Source organism: Xyrauchen texanus, chromosome 14 (assembly GCF_025860055.1).
Source record: "Xyrauchen texanus isolate HMW12.3.18 chromosome 14, RBS_HiC_50CHRs, whole genome shotgun sequence".
NCBI lineage: Eukaryota > Metazoa > Chordata > Actinopteri > Cypriniformes > Catostomidae > Xyrauchen > Xyrauchen texanus.
Window position 1 is genome coordinate 26948470 of NC_068289.1, and position 21225 is coordinate 26969694.

The following is a 21225-nucleotide window of genomic DNA, read 5'->3' on the forward strand; positions in this document are numbered from 1 at the left end:
TTGAATGTGGCCAACTTACTGACTTCATTAAGGCAAAATTATTCGTTTTATTTGGTTTTCCGGCAAGTGTTCAGACAATGAGGTGCAAGCAAATGTGATATACTGCAAATATTAGTTGCCATTAGTTGTCTGTTTTCATGTGTAACAGTTATGTATTGTACGTGAATACATTGTTTATAATACAATTTGTATGCACTGGTGCTCTTTAGTGCTTCAAAATACTTACTGTATTTGCAGTGTTGTTCATATCAGATAATTATTAATATGAATACAAATAATTAAATTTCAATATTTGCAAATCATATGTTTGGTGGACTGTTTGTTCAGTCCAGATTATTATTATAATTAAAAAAAAAGATTATAACCTGATTAATTTACCTACACTAGGCTTTCCTTTTTAGTAGACTTGCATCAATGCAATTAATTGATACTGTTTAAAAATGTAATATGTTTTCCATTATATTGATGAATGATTTGGCGTATCAAAATTATCCGGAGAAATTAATAGTTTTACCACCTTTTTTTTCACCACTACATCACTGCACATGACTAAACAACGCTGTGTTTCCGTATTGAGCACAGTGTCTGCTTATTGAACAGCATACAATACTTTGTAATTTTGCATATAAATGTTGTATGAGAATGTATCAGTTTGCACGCTTGGTTGATGTTGGACAATGTTTCACGATTTCAACACTCTAAATAGTTTAAAAAGTTACTTTTGTTCAGTATGACAGTTTCTAAAATACATTTGACATTCAATCAGATTCTGTCAGAGGGAAATCAGTTTCAGCTACACTAGATAATTTTACTAAATTTGTTTATTGGGAACTGAATTTAGGGCAAATTAAAAGGGGTTGTTGACATAACATGTAAAATGCAATACTTCGTCTAAACCCACTTTAAACGGCTCTCGCACACACAGCAGGACCTTTTACATTAACAGTAAAAAGTTCATTTGGTGATTTAAAAGGTCTTGACATTGAAATAAGTTAATGTTATTTGTCAGCTACCCAAGGATATTGTGAAGTTCAACTGTAGCCTATTTTGTATTATGATTTTGGTTTTTAAAATCATCCGTTGCATTAGGTGGAACAGTTTACATTTTATACATTATTTTGAAAAGTAAAAATAAGAAATAATACTGCTGCATAAATTACAGAACCAGTGTATTGATTGTCTAAAAATTATGATCAGTAGTAGGAGTGGTGGTGGTGGCGGCGTAGTGGCTAAAGCACAGGGCTGTTAATCAGAAGGTCACAGGTTCTAACCTCACAGCCACCTCACTTAGCTCCAGGTTGCTCCGGGGGGATTGTCCCTGTAATAATTGCACTGTAAGTCACTTTGGATAAAAGCGTCTGCCAAATGCATACATGTAAATGTAGTTAAATTTTATTTTTTAATAAAACTTAAATTTAACATTCTAAAATTGTTTTTCTATACAATCATTCTACAGTACCAATCATCATTTAGAGACAGATGTAAAGTGAACAGCAGACACGCATAAACTCATACAGGCTTGTGGCTACAGTGCACAGAAATGCATTGCATAACAAAACTGATAAGAATTCAAGGACTAAAGCAGACAAGCACATAAATCTTTCAAGTTCACAAAGACACTGAAACACAATGCACACACATCCATATTGCATGTTTTTAAACAAAGGAGACACACCACTGTGGACGTTACAACACATTTCATTCAACTAATGCAAGTACCAAAAGATGACTTGTGGGACACATTACATGTGATGTATCATGGTAATTGACTAATGTAACAGTGTACATTAGCAAATCTGACTGAGAACATGCAACATCCTTGCATCCATAATCCATAACATGAGGCAATGTTTGGTCTGATATCATTAGATAAAATGGATAATATATTTGGACTTAATTATCCATCAGGTTGTTTGGTCTTCAAGTCTACAATCCAAAAAAGCATACAAGATATATAAAGAAGACAACTTGGCACAGAGTGAATCCTATTATAGGCAAGAATGTCAGCATCCTGTATTTTGCTCTAACCTTTGACCACAAAAGGGTCACATTCGGCAAGGTATCCATTAGGACAGTGTAACCATTGAAACAGTGCATGCTGGATAGTGGTTTGGGAGTAGTAATACAACAAACATCAGCAGGAAAACATAATAAATAAAAAAATGTATCTTTGTGTGGCACAGGCTTTTGATAAGCACGAATAAAGACATTTGGCATGAATGTGTATGTGCAGTCGTACACTGAGGACCTTTCCAGGGGAAAAGACAATGCAGTTGTCGATTATTGTTGTCATTATTCTGCCCAAGCATTGCTAGTTTCTTTGCTGAATAAATGTTTGTCAATCCCAATCACTCTGTTTTATTATTCAATACTCAAACTTAATCAAACCACAAAATGCTACCTACTGAACAGCCTACCAAAACATCATTTTAAGGCAGCTTGGAAGGTTTTTCAAATGGCAGACACTTTCTTTTGGCCAAAGATACCCTCTCTTGGCCACATTTTAAGGCAGCATGGCAGTATCTTTCACTCAGACAACAATGCCAGAATGTATTTTTATATGGCTCACTGAAAAGTTCATCCAAGTTGGTTGATGACTCGAAAAATGTTGATACTAAATATACTTTTATTTCAATCAATACATAAATGTATTGATTAAAAACAGTCCAGTCGAATTAAAACTGAATATTTTGCCAAATATTTATGTGTGTATTAGAGTAGTATGATATTAGCTTAGCAACATGCTAGCATGAAACGCTTTTTGCATTTTTGCATTGATTTTTGCATTTGCGTCTGAATGAAATATACTTTGGGCTTTAGAAGACAGTTGCCTATGTAGGCAGTTGAATGCAAGGCTGTTCACTAGGGTCTGGAACAGAATTCATGAAACAAGCATAAGGTCTTGATACTATGTCGCAAAGAAAGCATACCTATAAAACAGCGTAATACAATAATCCACCAGTGCAAAATGACCACAGTGTAAAAAGAGTGTTTGCCTATTAATTTGTAATGTGATAGTTTGTTATTCAGTGTAAGGTCATTTTTTTTTTATTGAAAATATATATTTGTGTAAGGGGAAGAATGTGCCTCGGAATGAGCTGCAGAGATTAATTCATCTCAGGTCTCAGGAAAATGCACATAAATGTAAGGAGTCACAGTTTGATAGCAGAGCACAGTCACAAATATATACACTTGTCCCATACACATTTAGACACAGGAACATGAAGAAACATCCACAAAGCAAAGTAGTGTAACAAAATCTCTGCTGTTGTCTCTTTCCTGACATTCCTGTGTGTTATTTCAGTGATAGGACAATTTGAGAAGCTAGCCTTCTCAAATTGAGCGGCACAAACACACACATTCTCATCTGCTATTCTTTAGGGGAAGGTAGTGTCCAGCTAAGGGATTTCAAAACAGCCAATGCTTGATTCACATGAAACATTGGTCTGTTTTCTGACATGGTATATTGTGGGTATTCTGAGGAACCTGGTACAACTGTCCCTCCGTTGGCGTGGCTTGATCAGATGTGCTCTTGGGTGTGTCATACACAGATCTTGCTGATTGGCAGCTGTCTGTCCGAGCAAGTACACCTTGCCCCCTGAATGGTAGTGTACTTCCTGATATGTGGTTAGCCCTGTCAATCATGATTGGAATGGCATATTCAGACCCGGATGCGGGAAGGGGCTCAGCATAAGCATGGTAATGTTCTGGAGGAATAGGTGCATCATACTCAGGGTCTACACCCTCTTCAGGCTTAAAGGTTGACCTCTGTCCCAGAGAGGCCATGGTGCCACTGACAAGTGGTTGAGCGTATTCTACACGATATGAAAGGCACAAGCAGAAAACAATGTTAAAGGCAAGAGATATGCATTAAGCCCCTTCAAATCATTCAGAGAATGGGTTACAAAAATGGGGACAGAATTTAGAGTTTTGGCCGGGGTATACTCCATTTTTCTGCATTCTGGTTCGGATTGCGGCCAATCAACCGCGTTACCTTTCAAAGTATACTCTTTTGACTGCGAGCGAATATGAACACATTCGACACATGTACACGACGGCAGGCGCAGGCAGCAACGATGCATACAGACAAGGACTGTCTGCCTTTTGAGAAAATCTGGGCCGTAAACGGACAGTCCACGCAGACTATGCTGATAACGAAATCTGCATCACACATACTGTGTCACGGAGTGATCAGCAACACGGATAACAAAAGTATACTTTGGCCTTTTCTTGACACGCGGACAGTCCTCGTCTGTGCGCATCATCGTCATATGCACCTGCCGTTGACTCTACTTAAAAAATATCACACAGTTTTAATTGCTTTCCACACAAATTATTTTAGTAAACTATTAAAAACTTCCAGTTTTAGTTTAGTAAAACTAAAACAGAAAGCTAAAAACACACCCTCCTGTGAGCACTTACCACACTAATGGAACTTTCTATTTTTTAAAAAATTATTATAAAATCTAGTGCTGACTATCAATTAATTTTTTAATCGTGATTATTCACATACGATTATTTTTGTAGTTAATCGCGATTAATTGCAGATTTTGAAAGTGCTGCAATTTGGCACTATACATACAAATGTTCTTGTCAAAATGTATTTATTTCCATCTTAGGAAAGAAAACAAAACAATGTGTAACAATATAATGCTTTACTAACATTTTCCACAAGAGTTTTAGAAATTAGAAATTTTAGAAATGAACTAAAATAGCACCAATTTGAGAAACATTAAATATTTCCCAAAGTCTAAGTGGGAGATTGAAAGAACTAGTTTCCCCATAGGTTGCATATTCATTGAAATGGGCATTAAATCTATTAAACTCTCATCCTGCACAATATTAATCTGACTGTAGACTGGGGCTATCTGCTTTGTTACAACAATCGTGAAGCTGTGTTCAGCTTTGAACTCACCATGAAAAGCGCTTCCAAAACAAAAACTTCTCATTTTGCAGTTTGGCGATAGTTAAGACTAGATTACCACTTCTGTGGTAATTAAAATGTGCCTTACAAGTCCCATCTGGGCATGTTTTGTACATCATACAGCGCTAAGAGCTCCTTTTTCCATCATTTTATCACTGACAGGGAAGTGCTGTCAGAGATTCTTTTATTTACTGAGATATCAAACTCTGTGGCTCTATCATATCGTATTATGACAGTACCGCCCATAGAATGTATGCTACTTTATGCTAAGCTTGTAGGTACATCTTGGTAGAAGAGCTCTGGTGCTGTGTCTGTTTGTGAAGTGTGCATCCGTATAATGACTTCGGGCAGACACATTACAAAGCTCCCGCTCTTCACACAAATGTTTATGCTCTATTAACGGTAAATGCGTTAATGTACGCATTAAATGTTTAACATTAATTACACGCATTAACACATTAATTCTGACAGCATTATAAAAACCCTTTCCTTGTCTGCCTCTATCTTCTGTGCTATTTTCTATGTTACTCTAGCTGCTCTGCTGCAGATATTGTTGACTAATTGCTTGTGTAATTTTTAAGTCACTTTGGATAAAAGCGTCTGCTAAATCACTTAATGTAAAAGTAAACCCAATTAATGTAATTATTCCTTAAAAATCTGTAACCGTTATCTCATTACACTAATTTAAAATGTCATTTGTTACAGTATTTTTAGACTAAAAAGTAATTACATTACAGTATCAAATTACTTTGTAATCGCATTACACCCAACACTGGTAGCCAATTAAAACTGCTCAATATCTCTCTGTAGCTGTACATTAGTACGTGCCACTTCACAGGATATTTTAAAGAGTTCATATTAGTGAGGCAACAGACAATCTATCACTATTACTAAGGAAACAGAGCAGCAGTCTTAAACACCATGAAGGATTTCACAGGGAAGAATCCGAATTACATTAATTATTTTCTTCAAAGGAATGCACTAATTGACAGCTTTCCTAGGCTGTGTGCAAGCTTAATTCTCACTGTTCTGCTTCAAGTTTACTTGTCACTAGTATTGTTTTGTATAGTTGTTTTAGTTCTGGCGCCCCCCTGTGGTGGTTCTCTAGAAATATAAGTGATCATATTTCATGCAGTCAGATTCTCCTCGATCTTTGGAAGCCATCCTTTGTTTTGCATTTGTAAAAGCATCATCTGTAAGTTAATTCTTCATTGCATAATGCTTGATGATATATATATTTGTGATAGGTTTATTTGAAGCTTTGACTGAATGTTATTTTGTGATAGCCTTTTGCTATTAGCCTAGCCTTTCTTTGATATAGCATTTAATGTGTTGATTCCGTTCTACTTTGATGTGATAACTTCACTATATGAATCAATATCTGTATTTGTTGCTATTTTCTTTGTTACCTGATAATTCCATTTAAGTAAATTGATGATACTAATTTAATTGGGGTATTTTCAGACAAGAGTTTCAGAATTACATGAATGGTCTTTAGTCATTGTATTATTGTTCTGATTATTGTTTATTTGTTATTATTTACAGTTTTACTCCTAATTCATAATGTACCTGGCATCTTATTAAACGGCAAAGACTAAGATGAATCCTGACTTATCTGTACTTTATGGATGGAGTTTGGCTGGCTGTTAAATTGCATCTGTACATGCAAGGAGAACAGTACAGTAAAAAGATGATAATCCTACAAGCAAATCAAGTTACATGGCAGAAGATTGCAGTCATATTTGTATCATGAACCATGACGAGAAACCTACAGTCTCTGCCGAAGAAAACGCAGAGAAAACCATGAGCACAGAAGACCGAGCTTCTGAGGTGGGCTCAAAGCGCTCACGTTCATCACGATCATCGAGATCATCAAGGATGTCAGCTAGCATGGCTGCAGCCACTGCACGGGCTCAAGCAGAAGCGGCACGAACTCGTGTATTGTTTGTAAAGAAAGAGAACGCAATCAAACTGGATAAGATTAAATTAGAAATGAGCCATAAACCGGACACGGCAAAAATGGAAGCAGATTTGGAGGTGCTCCAACATGAAAGGGAACAAGCCGCTGCTTTGGCCCAGGCAGAAGTACTAGAAGCAGCGGTAGCAGCAATTGAGGACAGTGTTTCCAGTGGTAGCTTCTCTGTGTCTTCACATAGCAAAGTGGAGCGCACCAAAGACTATGTTGAAACACAAAGTGGGGTGGAACTAGATAAGCAAAAAGAAACATACATGCAGAATCACATCAAATTACAGTGACAAGCTGTACCCTGAGGCCTCAAACCCCAACTGCTCTGCTCATAGTACCATTAAAATGAAATGTGCACAGGATGCCTTCACCGAATTGCCATCTCCACCGTTTGATCGGTCATTCAGAGATGAAGTTAAACAGGAAACATATGATCCTCATGCTTCATATTTCTCTCGGAGGGAACCTATCTCGGCATGGCCACAGCCAGTACCCTTTCACCAGCCAGAAGCCTCAGGTATGTTGGACTTAGCAAAATATTTAGCACGTCGTGAGCTTGTAAATACAAGTCTCGTTAAGTTTGATGACAGACCTGAGAGTTTTAGAGCATGGAAATCGGCTTTTGTTGGAGCCACAGAAGGTTTAGGCCTGACAGCTGGTGAAGAGCTGGACCTGCTTATCAGGTGGCTTGGCAAAGAATCATCTGACCATGTGAAAAGGTTACGGTCAGTTCATGTCAGAGATCCTAAGGCAGCACTATACGTCGCCTGGGAAAGATTAACAGAATGTTATGGCTGCCTGAGATAATTGAAAATGCACTTCTGCAAAGGCTCGAAAACTTCCCCAGGGTTCTTAGTAAGGACTTCATCAAGTTAAGAGAGTTAGGTGATCTCCTGACAGAACTAAAGGCGGCTAAGCAAGATGGCTATCTGCCCGGGCTAACATATCTGGATACTGCTAGAGGAATTAACCCCATACTTGGAAAAGCTACCACACTTTCTTCAAGAGAAATGGCTCTCTCACGGCATGAAATATAAAGAACAGTATAATGCCTCCTTTCCTCCTTTCTGGTATTTTGTTAGCTTCGTCTGTTATGAGGCAAAAGCCAGAAACGATATAAGCTTCACAATTGCCGGTCCTCCTAAAGATGAGAAATTCTTGAAAAAACAAACATATCAGAGGATGCCCATTTCTGTTCATAAATTTGATGTTTCTCAAAAGGCCTACCCCAGTAAGGATTCGGGCACTAGTGATGAAAACCCTAAGAACTGCCCTATACATAACAAGCCTCATCCACTGAAAAAGTGTTGTGGTTTCTGGATGAAGCCATTGGAGAAACGAAAGGCCTACTTAAAGGAATATGGTATCTGCTTTCGATGTTGTGCATCTTCTTCCCACATTGCACGCAATTGCAAAGCTTTAGTGAAGTGTACAGAATGTGATCGTGAGGACCACACCACTGCCCTCCACCCAGGACCAGCACCATGGGTTTCAAAAATCTCAACCTTTTCAGAGCATGGCGGGGAGGAAGAACGCTCATCGCCTTCTGTGAACAGTGCTTGTACTAAAGTCTGTGGGGAAGGGTCGTCAGCCAAATCTTGTTCTAAGATATGCTTAGTTAGAGTGTATCCTAATGGCAGTCCAGAAGCTGCTGTAAAAATGTATGCAATGCTCGACGACCAGAGCAACAGGTCACTAGTAAGATCAGAGTTTTTCGAGCTTTTCTGTATTAATAGTCCAGCTTCTCCTTATCTCTTGAAAACCTGTGCCGGAACTATTGAAGCATCTGGAAGGAGAGCTGATGGATTTCAGATAGAGCCAGTTAGCGGTGATATTAACCTGGCTCTTCCTAATCTAATCGAGTGCAATGATATTCCAGATAACAGGGAAGAAATATCTACTCCAGAGGTTGCTCAAAATCATCCTCATCTTAGAAGAATAGCCTCTGAGATTCCAGAAATGGATGACAGTGCCCAGATCCTCATGCTGTTGGGTCGTGATGCTCTGAGAGTCCATAAGGTGAGACGCCAGATAAACGGGCCTCATAATGCTCCCTTTGCGATTAAAACAGATTTGGGCTGGATTATAGTTGGAGATGTATGCTTGGGTAATTCTCACAAACCAAGTGTGTTGAGCTACAAGACACGTGCTGGACAATGGTAGGACCTCATACTTTCCACCATGTCAAAGTCACATTAACTTGAAGGATAACTTAGGTCTCACAGCTGAAGTACAAGGTATCCCTTATTTCTACAAGGGTGAAAGCAGAGAAAAACACCTTGGCTGTTCAGTGTTCAGGCACACAAGGGATGACAACAAGCATGCTGTATCTGTTGCGGATCATCTCTTCCTGGAGATCATGGACAGGGAGTTTTCCAGAGTAGTGACAATGGCTGGGTGGGTCCACTTCCTTTCAGATACCCAAGGCCTCAACTTCCCAATAACAGAGAGCATGCTCTCACTCGGCTCTGCTCTCTTCGTCGCACTTTGCTGAAAAAAACTGAGATGAAACAGCAATTTACAGACTTCATGCAAAGGTTGTTTGAAACTGATCATGCTGAGTATGCTTCTCCCCTAAGTGATGACCAGGAACGCTGGTATTTACCATTCTTCGGGGTTTATCATCCAAAAAAAACCAACCAAATCAGAGTGGTGTTTGACTCCAGCGCCCAATATCAGGGTCTGTCTCTGAATAGCGTCCTTTTGACAAGACCAGATTTGAACAACAGCTTGTTAGGTGTGCTGATTCGATTCAGGAAGGAGCCTGTTACTGTGACTGCAGATATCCAGCAGATGTTCCACTGTTTCACAGTGAAAGAAGACCACAGAGATTATTTGAGGTTCCTATGGTTCCGTGACAATGATCTCGACAAGTATGTAATTGAATGTAGGATGAAAGTCCATGTATTCGGAAATAGCCCTTCCCCAGCAGTGGCTATCTACGGATTGCATTGGGCTGCCAAAGAAGGAGAGCCTATGCATGGAACTGACACCTATAACTTTGTGAAGAGAGATTTTTATGTGGACGACGGTCTGAGATCATTTCCGAGTGCCTCGGAAGCTGTTGATTTACTTCAGAGGACACAAGCGTCCCTGGCAGAATCGAATCTAAGGCTCCACAAGATAATGTCAAACAGTCCACTGGTGTTGGCAGCCTTTCCACGTGACGACTGTGCTGAAGGTGTCAAAGATCTTGATTTCGGAGATGAAACCATGCCTGCTCAACGTAGTCTTGGCCTAAACTGGAGAATATAAACAGATACCTTTACATTCCACTCACCAGATAACAGCAAACCTTTGACTCGTCGTGGCATTCTCTCCACTGTGAACAGCTTGTATGACCCTTTGGGCTTTGCAGCACCTGTAACGATTCATGGAAGATTCCTGTTAAGAGAGCTGTCAAAGGGAATAGATAACTGGGACGAGCCCCTCTCGGAAGAGAAATGCAGAGAGTGGGAAATGTGGAGAAATTCATTGCAAGATCTGGAGAGAATTCATGTTCAGAGGACATATAGCCTGAAGCCACTGTCAAAAGCAAAATTTACAGAGCTGTGCATATTTTCAGATGCCTCTTTCAAAGCTCTTAGAGCAGTAGCATACCTCAAGACTATTCATGAAAATGGACAGACCAACGTTGGTTTCGTCTTAGGTAAAGCTAAATTGACACCTCTAGATGAACCTACTATCCCTAGGTTAGAACTTTGTGCAGCTGTGTTAGCTGTCGAGATTTCAGATTTCATCTTGGACGAGATTGATTTTAAACCAGACTCTGTGAAGTTTTTCTGCGACAGCAAGGTCGTATTGGGTTACATACACAATGAAAGTAGGAGGTTCTATGTGTATGTGCACAATCGTGTTCAAAGAATCAGGCAATCATCGAAGGTTGAGCAATGGAATTTTGTCCCTACAGAGCACAATCCAGCTGACTGTGCCTCTAGGTCTGTTCCAGCTTCTCTTCTTACAGACACCATGTAGCTGACAGGACCAGACTTTCTTTATGGACCTTTGGTAAGTGATCTAACCTTGCAAGACACCTTTGAGCTGATGAGTCCAGAGACAGATTCCGAGGTTCGTCCTTTACCTCAAGTGAGCACTGCTGCCACAAGTATAACTGAGAAACCACTTAACCCAGAGCGTTTTGAGCGTTTTTCCACATGGAACTCTCTGTTAAAAGCAGTGGCATGCTTGATCCATGTTGCCCGATCCTTTCATTCGATGTCTAGAGGACAGACCTGCAAATGTGTAAGCTGGCATAAATGTCATCAACCTCATTGCCTGAGTGAGTTGGCCCAAGCCAAAAGGGTCATCCTTCTTTCAGTCCAACGGTCTGTCTTTCCTGAAGAGTACAGTGCTCTTATGATACATGTTGAAATCTCTCAGAATAGTCCTCTAATTAAGTTGAATCCTGTTCTGGGTGAAGATGGGCTAATCAGAGTTGGTGGTCGTTTAACACATGCACCTGTGGTCAGTGATGAGAGATATCCCATTGTTTTACCTGGACGACATCATATCTCCACCTTACTAATTAGTCACTTCCATGATCAAGTGAAGCATCAGGGCCGTCTTTTCACCGAAGGAGCTCTGTGCACTGCAGGATTTTGGCTGATTAATGGAAAGAGATCTATTAGTAGTGTCATACATAAATGTGTTGTATGTAGGAAGTTGCGTGGGAATACGGAGAGTCAAAAAATGGCAGATCTTCCAGAAGAGCGTCTCAGTCCATCCCCACCTTTCACTTATGTTGGCTTGGATGTGTTTGGTCCTTTCTCAGTCTCAGCTCGTCGCACAAGAGGAGGCCATGCAGAGAGCAAGCGGTGGGCTATTCTTTTCACTTGTATGTCCACGCGAGCTGTTGAAAAGAGGTAATTGAATCCCTTGACACATCCAGCTGTATAAATGCACTACGGAGATTCTTTGCCATTAGAGGGCCCGTGAAACAATTCCGGTCAGATTGTGGAACTAATTTTGTAGCTGCAAGCAAAGAACTGGGATTCTCCAAAATGGTAAAGGACCCAGAGATGCAAGAATACCTCACCAACTGCTCATGCACATGGGAATTCAATCCGCCCCATGCTTCACACATGGGGGGAGCTTGGGAACGTTTGATAGGTGTAGTGAGGAGGATTCTGGATTCAATGTTGATGCAGTATGGGTCTCGTCCCTTCTCACATGAGGTCCTATGTACATTCATGGCTGAAATTTCTGCAATAATTAATGCAAGGCCCTTAGTTCCAATCTCCTCAGACCCTGACTCACCTCTTATACTGACCCCTGCTATGCTTTTGACTCAGAAGGTTGGTGCTCCTCCAACTCCTGGGAATTTCTCAGGTAGTGATATGTTCAGACAACAGTGGAAGCAGGTGCAGAGTCTTGCTGACAATTTTTGGTATCGCTGGAGACATGAATATCTCCCAACACTACAAATTCATCGCAAATGGAATAGTACTCAACCTGACATTCAAGAAGGGGATCTTGTACTTCTAAAAGACAATCAGGGCCCTCGTAACAAGTGGCGTATGGCTCTTGTGTCCAAAGTATTTCCAAGCACTGATGGGAGAGTATGCAAGGTTCAGTTGAAAGTTACTAAAAATGGATCTGGAAAGGAAGTAAAGTATCTCAGACCAATTACAGAGGTGGTTCTTCTGTTGCCTAAGGAAAATTAAGACTTAAATGAGACATCCTTAGGATGTCTGGCGGGGAGTGTTCTGCTTCAAGTTTACTTGTCACTAGTATTGTTTTGTATAGTTGTTTTAGTTCTGGCGCCCCCCTGTGGTGGTTCTCTAGAAATATAAGTGATCATATTTCATGCAGTCAGCTTCTCCTCGATCTTTGGAAGCCATCCTTTGTTTTGCGTTTGTAAAAGCATCATCCGTAAGTTAATTCTTCATTGCATAATGCTTGATGATATATATATTTGTGATAGGTTTATTTGAAGCTTTGACTGAATGTTATTTTGTGATAGCCTTTTGCTATTAGCCTAGCCTTTCTTTGATATAGCATTTAATGTGTTGATTCCGTTCTACTTTGATCTGCTAACTTCACTATATGAATCAATATCTGTATTTGTTGCTATTTTCTTTGTTACCTGATAATTCCATTTAAGTAAATTGATGATACTAATTTAATTGGGGTATTTTCAGACACGAGTTTCAGAATTACATGAATGGTCTTTAGTCATTGTATTATTGTTCTGATTATTGTTTATTTGTTATTATTTACAGTTTTACTCCTAATTCATAATGTACCTGGCATCTTATTAAACGGCAAAGACTAAGATGAATCCTGACTCATCTGTACTTTATGGATGGAGTTTAGCTGGCTGTTAAATTGCATCTGTACATGCAAGGAGAACAGTACACTCACCTTAAAGGGACTTTGTTCTTATGATCCCCAAATGAGACTCAAATATTCCTATTTTAGCCTATTTTTAAGATATATCCATTTCAATTTAATAACAAATTTCCATCTAATTGAATTGAATAGTCTTGAAGAAAATGTAATTTATAAAACTTGTAACCTTACAAATTTTGTACAATTTGTACATTTTATTTTGTTAAAGATTAGGCAATTCAATTAGATGGAAATTTGTTATTAAATTGAAATGGATACATCTTAAAAATAGGCTAATATATTTTTTTGAGTGTAAAGGTGCGTACACGCCAGCGACATCGCGAGCGACATCGCGCGCGACAGCGACTCAATACCATCCATTTTCAATGCGAGCAGAGCGACTTCCGGCGACACGAGCTGTCGCGACCGTTGGCGCTAGATGTGGGCGTGTCCAGCGACGCGACAAAGTTGAGAAAAGTTCAACTTTGGAGCGACTAACGGAAGCGACAGCCAATAGGAGAGACGACGGGAGAGCTCACGTGATCCTTCTCTCTCTCTCTCTCTCTCTCAGCTCCTGCAGTAACGGAAAGATGGATGAATGGCTAATTCTTGCTGTTAGAAATTTCACAGTGCTTTATGATATGTCTCTTCCCACGTACAAGGGCATTTTTAAGAAAAATACTGCGTGGAAAGGTGTATCTGAGATCGCGGGGATTTTATGGACCCAGACAGACCGGCATTTGCATTTTCGCCGGAGATAAACAGCCGCTATGGCAAACAGCACGCCTTGTTTCTCATTCATCTTTGATATAAAGCATTTTATGTACTGATTCCATTTCTATTTAGTCTTTTCCCTCCAAAATGTTTGTTTTTAGTGGCAAGAAAAGAGATCGCTGTCAACAGCAATGGAATGGCATCCGTGAATGTCATTTATAAACGTTACTAGGCAACCAGTAGTGGGAACACCCACTAGCGACTTCACCGCCAGCCACTGGCGACTTGCAGCGACAAAGTCGCTGGCAGTGGGTACGCACCTTCAGATCTACAAAAAAAAAACAACAACATTGTAGACAGTGTTGTCACGTTACCAAAATGTCCATAGACAGTACCGATACCAGTGAAATTTGACAATTCTCAATACCAAAAGGAATACTAATTTGTAAATTAGATAAAAATTAAAGTTATCAAGTAATTATTCCAGATAATGAAACAGTCAGTATTAAAATAAGAAATAATAATAATAATAAGAAAACTGTGCTTTAAGTTCAAGTATTCAAGTACAGTTTATACATAAACATTCATAAATAAAAATAAAAAAAAAATTAGGATGGGAGGAAAAGAGTTATTAATTTTCATTAGGAAAGCCTAACCTTATTGGACAATTCAGTAATATTCATCAGGAAAGTGCTACCTGATTGGTCAGAGAAACTATAACCCAACCCTAACTCTACCTAAACCTAACTGTAACCAATCAGGTAAGGCTTTCCTCATAAATATGAATAATCCCCCTATGTTTCGGACGTATGCACGCAGGGGAAACGAAATGAGAAAAAAATCTTTATTATTCTTGTTATATTGAAGTTTCGCTCTCTACTCACTTTCCCTTTTGACCTGTTAACGAGATCGACCAATGGTCTTGCGATCGACGTAATGTGCACCCCTGTACAAAGAGGACTGCAAGGTTACTTTACATAGTGTGTGTACCTGCAGGCTCAACTCGTGGTCTCTGGTGATCCACTCTTGCTGTTGAACTGTAGCGAACACATTCGTCTCCGTCCAGCTTAGAGGGCAGCAACTGTTTCATACTCTTCCACCACACTGAAACACGTACATATTTAATAATTAATGTATGCAAAAATGCATAAGAGAAAACAGATATAAGTAAAACTGAAACTAAGAACATACACACCTGTGCGTTCCCAGTGTGGAAGCTCATAATTTGCCTCTGGGCTTTTTCTGTAGGTTTGAATAAAGATGGTGAACATATGAAACTGGCTCTCCTTAAGGCTTATTCACATTAAGTTTAAAGTTTCACTCACAAATAAGGGTTTAAAATGACAACACATCTCTATGAATTCCCTAAAGGTTTAGTTCACCCAAAACCTTTAATTATTTTCATAATTTACCCTTGTGTTGTTCCAAACACATACTGGTCGTTTTTTCTCATGCGATTTCAAAAAAGTAGGAATGGGAACTGGATAAACCGATTCATTGAAAAGATCCTACTCAAAAGAATGATTCATTATTACATCATTACTTCTCCCATGAAAACAACTTAAAATTTGTCCTGTTCCTCACACAAAGCTATTGTGTAGCTGCAAAAGACTTGTGTGTGTGTGTGTACATATATATATATGATTCATGATTCATATGGATCATAAGTATGAATCATGAGTCAAATGTCATACTTTTAAGATTCTTTTAGGGTGCCTTCATGTTATTTTTGATGTTTAAAAGCTTAAGTCCCCAATCATTGGAATTGCATGGAAAAAAACAACCACAAAAATTCTCTGTTTGTATTACCCGAAATAAAGCAAGTCATACAAGTTTGGAAAGATTCAGCTGAAATATTGTAATTTAATGATCCATAGATTTTTATTAAGTTGTTAGTGTGATTTAACTCTCTTGATACCAAAAATGATAGCGGTATCTAAAATATTTGAAGAGAATAACAAAAATGTAGCACTAGATCTTTTGTTTAAAATTATTCTTTAAGTAAATTGTAAATCGACAGGACACTTATTACTAATGCAACAACTCAGGATGGGGGACCTCTACAGTACTGACCTGTTCTTCCACAGCCATGAGCAGACCATCACTAAAATGGGCGTTGTCAGAACTACCACCAGTACAGGCACCAACACTGCCACCAGCGCCACCTCTGGAACATTTACAAAATGCATCAATAACATCAATCTAGAATTAGACTTTAGAGCTCTGTTCCAAACCCTATTGAGCTGCCTACAAGCTTCTGATGCAAATGCAAGTCCAAACAATAGGCAGCATCATGTATTTCCTTAAGCCTTATACTGTCTTCCAGCCAAAACTGACCGATTAACTTTTTGTTTTCTGAAAAATGTAGTTTATTTCATCCAGTTGGAATAAAATTCCATGACTTTGTTCACACAGAGCATCTGAACCAATTAAAAAAAAAATTACTTTTATGAAATTGTATTGGTTTTATTTCACTTTGTTACACCTGTGGTGTTTCCTGTCTGTAGTGACCAGCCATTGGAAATTTATGAATTTTACTACAAAATAAAGAAATATTAAGTGTTCTGGAGCATCCCATCCTTTAGATGACCACATATAGAAACACCTGTAAACAATTAGGAAGGGAAAATGAACTAAGCAAGGCAATAACGGAAATAAAATTTCAAAATAGAAGTCCAGCCCTTTAGTGACCCCTACTGGCCGCAAGGGGAAGTTATACATGACAGACATACTATGAATGGAGCGGGCTTCGGAGGCCTGGGACGTGGCTCCAATAAGGGAGCAAGATCCGGTGGTTTGGGTGGTGGCTCCAGAAAGGGGGTGGGGTCCGGAGGCCAGAGAGGTGACTCTAGGAAGGGAGTAGGTCCGGAGGCCTAGGAGGAGGCCTGGGCTGTGGAACAGGGCCCGACAAGGCAGAGAGGCATGTTGGGATCTCAGAGGGTGGGGCCTCAGGCATCTCAGGAGGTGAAGCCTCAAGGGTGGAGCTGCAGACTCAGTGGCTGGAGCATCAGGTGGAGGAGACTCAGGGGGTGGAGCCACAAGCGCTCAGGAGATGGAGCCACAGGAGTCTCAGGTAATGGAGTCTGAGGAGGAGCAGACGGAGCCACAGCGTTGTCAGGAGCCTGATTGGGTTGAGCTGCAGTAGGAGTTTTAGGAGAAGGAGCCACAGGAGACTGTAGGAGCGAAGCCATGGAGGGCTTGGAGGGCGGAGCCGCTGAAGACTTGGAGGGTGGAGAGGTGGAAGACACGGAGGATGAGGCAGCTGGGGATGCTCATGGAGGCTTTTTTCTCCTCCTCCTTTTAAAGCCTGCCACCACTGGTAAGAGAGAACAGGGTGTCTCTGGGGAAGTTGCTCCACCTCCCTGCTGGTCTGCCTGGAAGATGCTGGTAATAAACTCCCTCAGTGTGACTTTAACTCCCTTAAAGAATTTTTAAGTCACAACCAGAATATTGTTCTAAGTGCACTCTCAGGTATAAAAGCCAACCTCCACAATTCCAAGCTGTATTCCACTGCCGACCTGGATCCCAAATTTGGACAAATTGTTCTGCTAGGTTCATGATAGGGTTTTGCATTCTGTCACATAGATGAAGGTTTTTAGAACCCAGTTGCAGAGACTTCTTTATTGAAAATAATCCAGAGCAAGAGGACCCACAAAAGAAACAAGTCTAAAACTTACCAAATACAACTCAATACAATTAACACTGCAAGACAAAAGACAGGAAGAAAACGAGGGCTATATATATATATATATATATATATATATATATATATATATATATATATATATATATATACACACACACACACACACACACACACACACACACACACACACACACACACACACACACACAGAACTAAATGACAAAAACTACAAACACCAGTAAAAAATTAGGAAGGGAAAATGAACTAAGACAAGGCAATAAGAGGGAAATCAAATTAAAAATAGAAGTTCACCTCTAGCGACCCCTACTAGCCGCTAGGGGAAGTTATTTGTGACATATGCACTGTAAATTCCAGATTCTAAGATTTAAAATAACACCTATTTTGTTCACCTATCAAGCAAGTGGTTATACATTTATTAAATAATAATTATAATTCTTTTTAATTCTCCAGGGAGTGCCCAAACCCTTAAATATTTAACCCTTAAAAAGTACAAATACTTTTTATTTTTAAATATTGCAATATCTTGGGATAATATGTTAATATTTATTAACAATTTTAATGGGCCGGTAATTTTTGACCAGGAACACTAAAGGTGTTAGCACAAACGAACACAACACAAGGATTAAAGGATAAGACAATGCCAAAATGCATTGTGATGAGCTCAGTAAAAATCCATCCAAGAAAGCATACTGAGTCAAGGGAAATATTGAATATTCATTTTTATTTGTAATCAGTAATGAAGAGGATCAATAAAAAAAATTGTTCCATCTGATTAAATACAAGTTATATTACATAATATTTATGCTTATTGGAGTATCAGAAAATTAGCTTAGCAACATGCTTAAGATATTATCATTGCTATTTGTGGGACACGTCAGGTTGCTGCCCTGTAATGGCTGATTTGAAAGCGTTTCAAATCAGCCATTAAAGAGATTCCATTTTAGTTTTTATTTGCTGCCATAATAGGTTGGAAAAGAGCTCATGTTTTAATTTATTAAATGAAGAATGTTCTCACCATCATGAGTGTGAGGAGGCATGGTCGTGTTTCGGATGTTAGGCGTGTGTGTTGTCCTCTCCTGTAGAGGAGGTACTGTGCTTTTTCTGTGAGGGGGAGGGCGGGCTGGATGGAATATTCTTGGCCTCGCTGACCAATAGAAAGAGATTGAATTCATGTCAAGCGCAGTTCACTGGTCAAACCTTAACCCATTACATATTATTTTCTTATTAGTCTCACCTGCGTGTGGTTGACAGCCCAGTAGCTCCATTTTAAGGGCAATTCTCTGGTGCCACTGAAAGGGGCATATTCGGATAAACCGTGCTTCAATTGGTGGAATAAAGTTGTTCCGCACTTCCTGTATATAGTTGGTGTTGCCTTGGAAAATCTGTTTCAGAGACACAAGGACATATTACCTTGACAACAAAGAACATTTGGCCTCAGACCAAGATCCATCTGATTCATGCCTAATCAATGCTCTTCTCAATAAACTCCCTGACAATCGATGGACATTCATTATTAATGACCAGAGTGCGCACTTTAATTTCAGGCTCAGGAATGTAAAACCCTTTTTTTCCAGGAAATTCTGAAACAGTGATGTCATCCTGCAGCAGTTCAAATATCCAATTCACATTCTAACACAAAGAGAAAACAATAAAACATTATTTACTTTATTTATGAATAATTTTCCAAATGATTCCCGGAATGTCCCTAATGGGAGGTTTTATCAGATTTCGCTCGCTTTTGGAGACAATTTTGTTCCCATACACAAAAGGAGAATGGACAACAAAATAAGGTAAAACAATCCTCTATACCTTGTTTTTATCTGATCCCAAGTCTTGATAGGCTTCCCATTGCTGTCCATCATGGCTATATAGCACCTCAAAGGCTGAAACGTAAAACTGATATTCTGTGAGGGTGGAGCCCGTGGTAGTAATACCTGAGAAAAAAGTAGACTGAATGATCAATCAAGACACAAACACTGATCCCATCTCTCTCTCCCTTACACACACACACACTACCTGTTATTCTTTTCTCCTTCTTCAGGTCCACTTGAATCCATTCTTTTGTGTCGCTGTTGGCTGCTACCCATGGACGTCCCTGTGTTTTGAGGCGGGCTCCTCCGGGGCCCCAGACGGTTGGTTCCTTTCCATGACCGCCCCATTCCCACATCGAAGAGGCTGTGATATGAGAGCTGCTGACCACTCCTGACTCCAAACCCAAAGTGCCGTAGCAACCTTATAAGAAAAATGTGGTTTTTACTATTAGAGCATCAAGGTCTGAGAAATTTCTGTAGAAGTGATAGGAATAAAGAAAAAAATAATATGTTTGTTTTATTAATAATTATGTTACAAAATGTTATAATCATTGGCATGGTTCCCACACTACTTGATGAATTTCCATTAATTTTCCATGACCTTTCTAATCATTCATGACTACAGGATAAGGCTTTCTTTTTTCTTTTTTATCATTTTATAGAGATTGCTGGGATGAATTTCCATCTGTATTAGTGTTGTCACGATACTAGAATTTCTAACTTCGATACGATACCTTGAAAAATATCGATATTCGATACCATTTTCGATACCACAGAGAAAAAAACTGCCACAATATTAAGAGGGTAAAACTGTCTAGAACATGACAATGAGGTATATTTTACATGAACAAAATGTCCTGAGGTATTGCACTTGTTCAAAAGCCTCTCAGATTGCCATACATTCAAAAACCAATAAAGTGCAAGTAAATAAAAAGTGCAATCTTTTGTATTTCCAAGTCAAATCAAATCCAATCTCAATGTCAACAGAAGACACTTAAACGTCAAGGGGGTTGACTAGCTTTCATAAGGTCTCTCGCTCTCTCCCTCTCTGCCGTGCACGCGCTATCTATGTTATGCGTGCAGTATGTTCTGTCTCGCATGTGCGCTATAGATTCCGGGAGATTTGAACTAAATTGCGGGCATCAGGGAGAAGCTATCAATATGCGGAAGACTCCCGGAACTTCCGGGAGACTTGGGATGTCTGGCTTCATATCAAAAATATTTCCAGATAGCACTCCTGCTGTGTTCTTTATCAAACAAAACTGGTCGCTGAGCGCCGCATGCACTCGCCATCTTTACATTCACTTCACTTTTGCTATTTAACCAGAGCGAATGAGAGGAGTGCGAGTGTGTGTGGTGTTTGTCAACGCGCCTTTGGAGAGAAGTGAAAGTGACAGCTCGGCTAGTATCGATACTTAGGGAAATTAGTATTGGTACCGTTCAGATATTTCAGTATCGATATTTATCGAAATATCGATATTTTTGACAACACTAATCTGTATGTCATGTATTTTTTACATAGCACATTAATGACATGACACATATACAAAACAATTTTTTCATCAAGCATTCTGTAAGGTACAGCACCAACACATACTGCAAAGGGAAGAAACGTTTAGGTATTATTTCCTACTGATTCACTCACCGCTAGTTTTGAAGGTAAAAAGGCTGGGGGAGAGATTACCACTGTAAGAGGGAGAAAGATGCAGAGCTATCAATTAATCAATCAATCAATCAATCAATCAATCAATCAATCAATCAATCAATCAATCAATCAATCAATCACAGAGGTCAAAGAGGGGGAAAAAAAAAA

The 21225-nt window shown here is 39.4% G+C and overlaps 1 protein-coding gene across 2 annotated transcripts in view; it reads right to left on the reverse strand.

Annotated features, from left to right (window-relative positions):
• Positions 1–356: 356 nt before the first annotated feature.
• Positions 357–21225, reverse strand: part of LOC127655119 (discoidin, CUB and LCCL domain-containing protein 2-like) — a 43719-nt gene continuing 22850 nt past the window's right edge. Inside the window, exons 7-15 of one of the 2 annotated variants that reach the window (XM_052142751.1) lie at positions 21058–21098; positions 19618–19833; positions 19411–19535; positions 18836–18983; positions 18617–18745; positions 16008–16101; positions 15130–15176; positions 14925–15038; positions 357–3815 (exon numbers count right to left, since the gene is read on the reverse strand). In XM_052142751.1, the coding sequence (XP_051998711.1) occupies positions 3430–3815; positions 14925–15038; positions 15130–15176; positions 16008–16101; positions 18617–18745; positions 18836–18983; positions 19411–19535; positions 19618–19833; positions 21058–21098 (1300 nt within the window). In that variant the 3' untranslated portion in view covers positions 357–3429. The remainder of the gene's footprint in view (positions 3816–14924; positions 15039–15129; positions 15177–16007; positions 16102–18616; positions 18746–18835; positions 18984–19410; positions 19536–19617; positions 19834–21057; positions 21099–21225) is intronic. The other variant, XM_052142750.1, reaches the window with a different exon arrangement.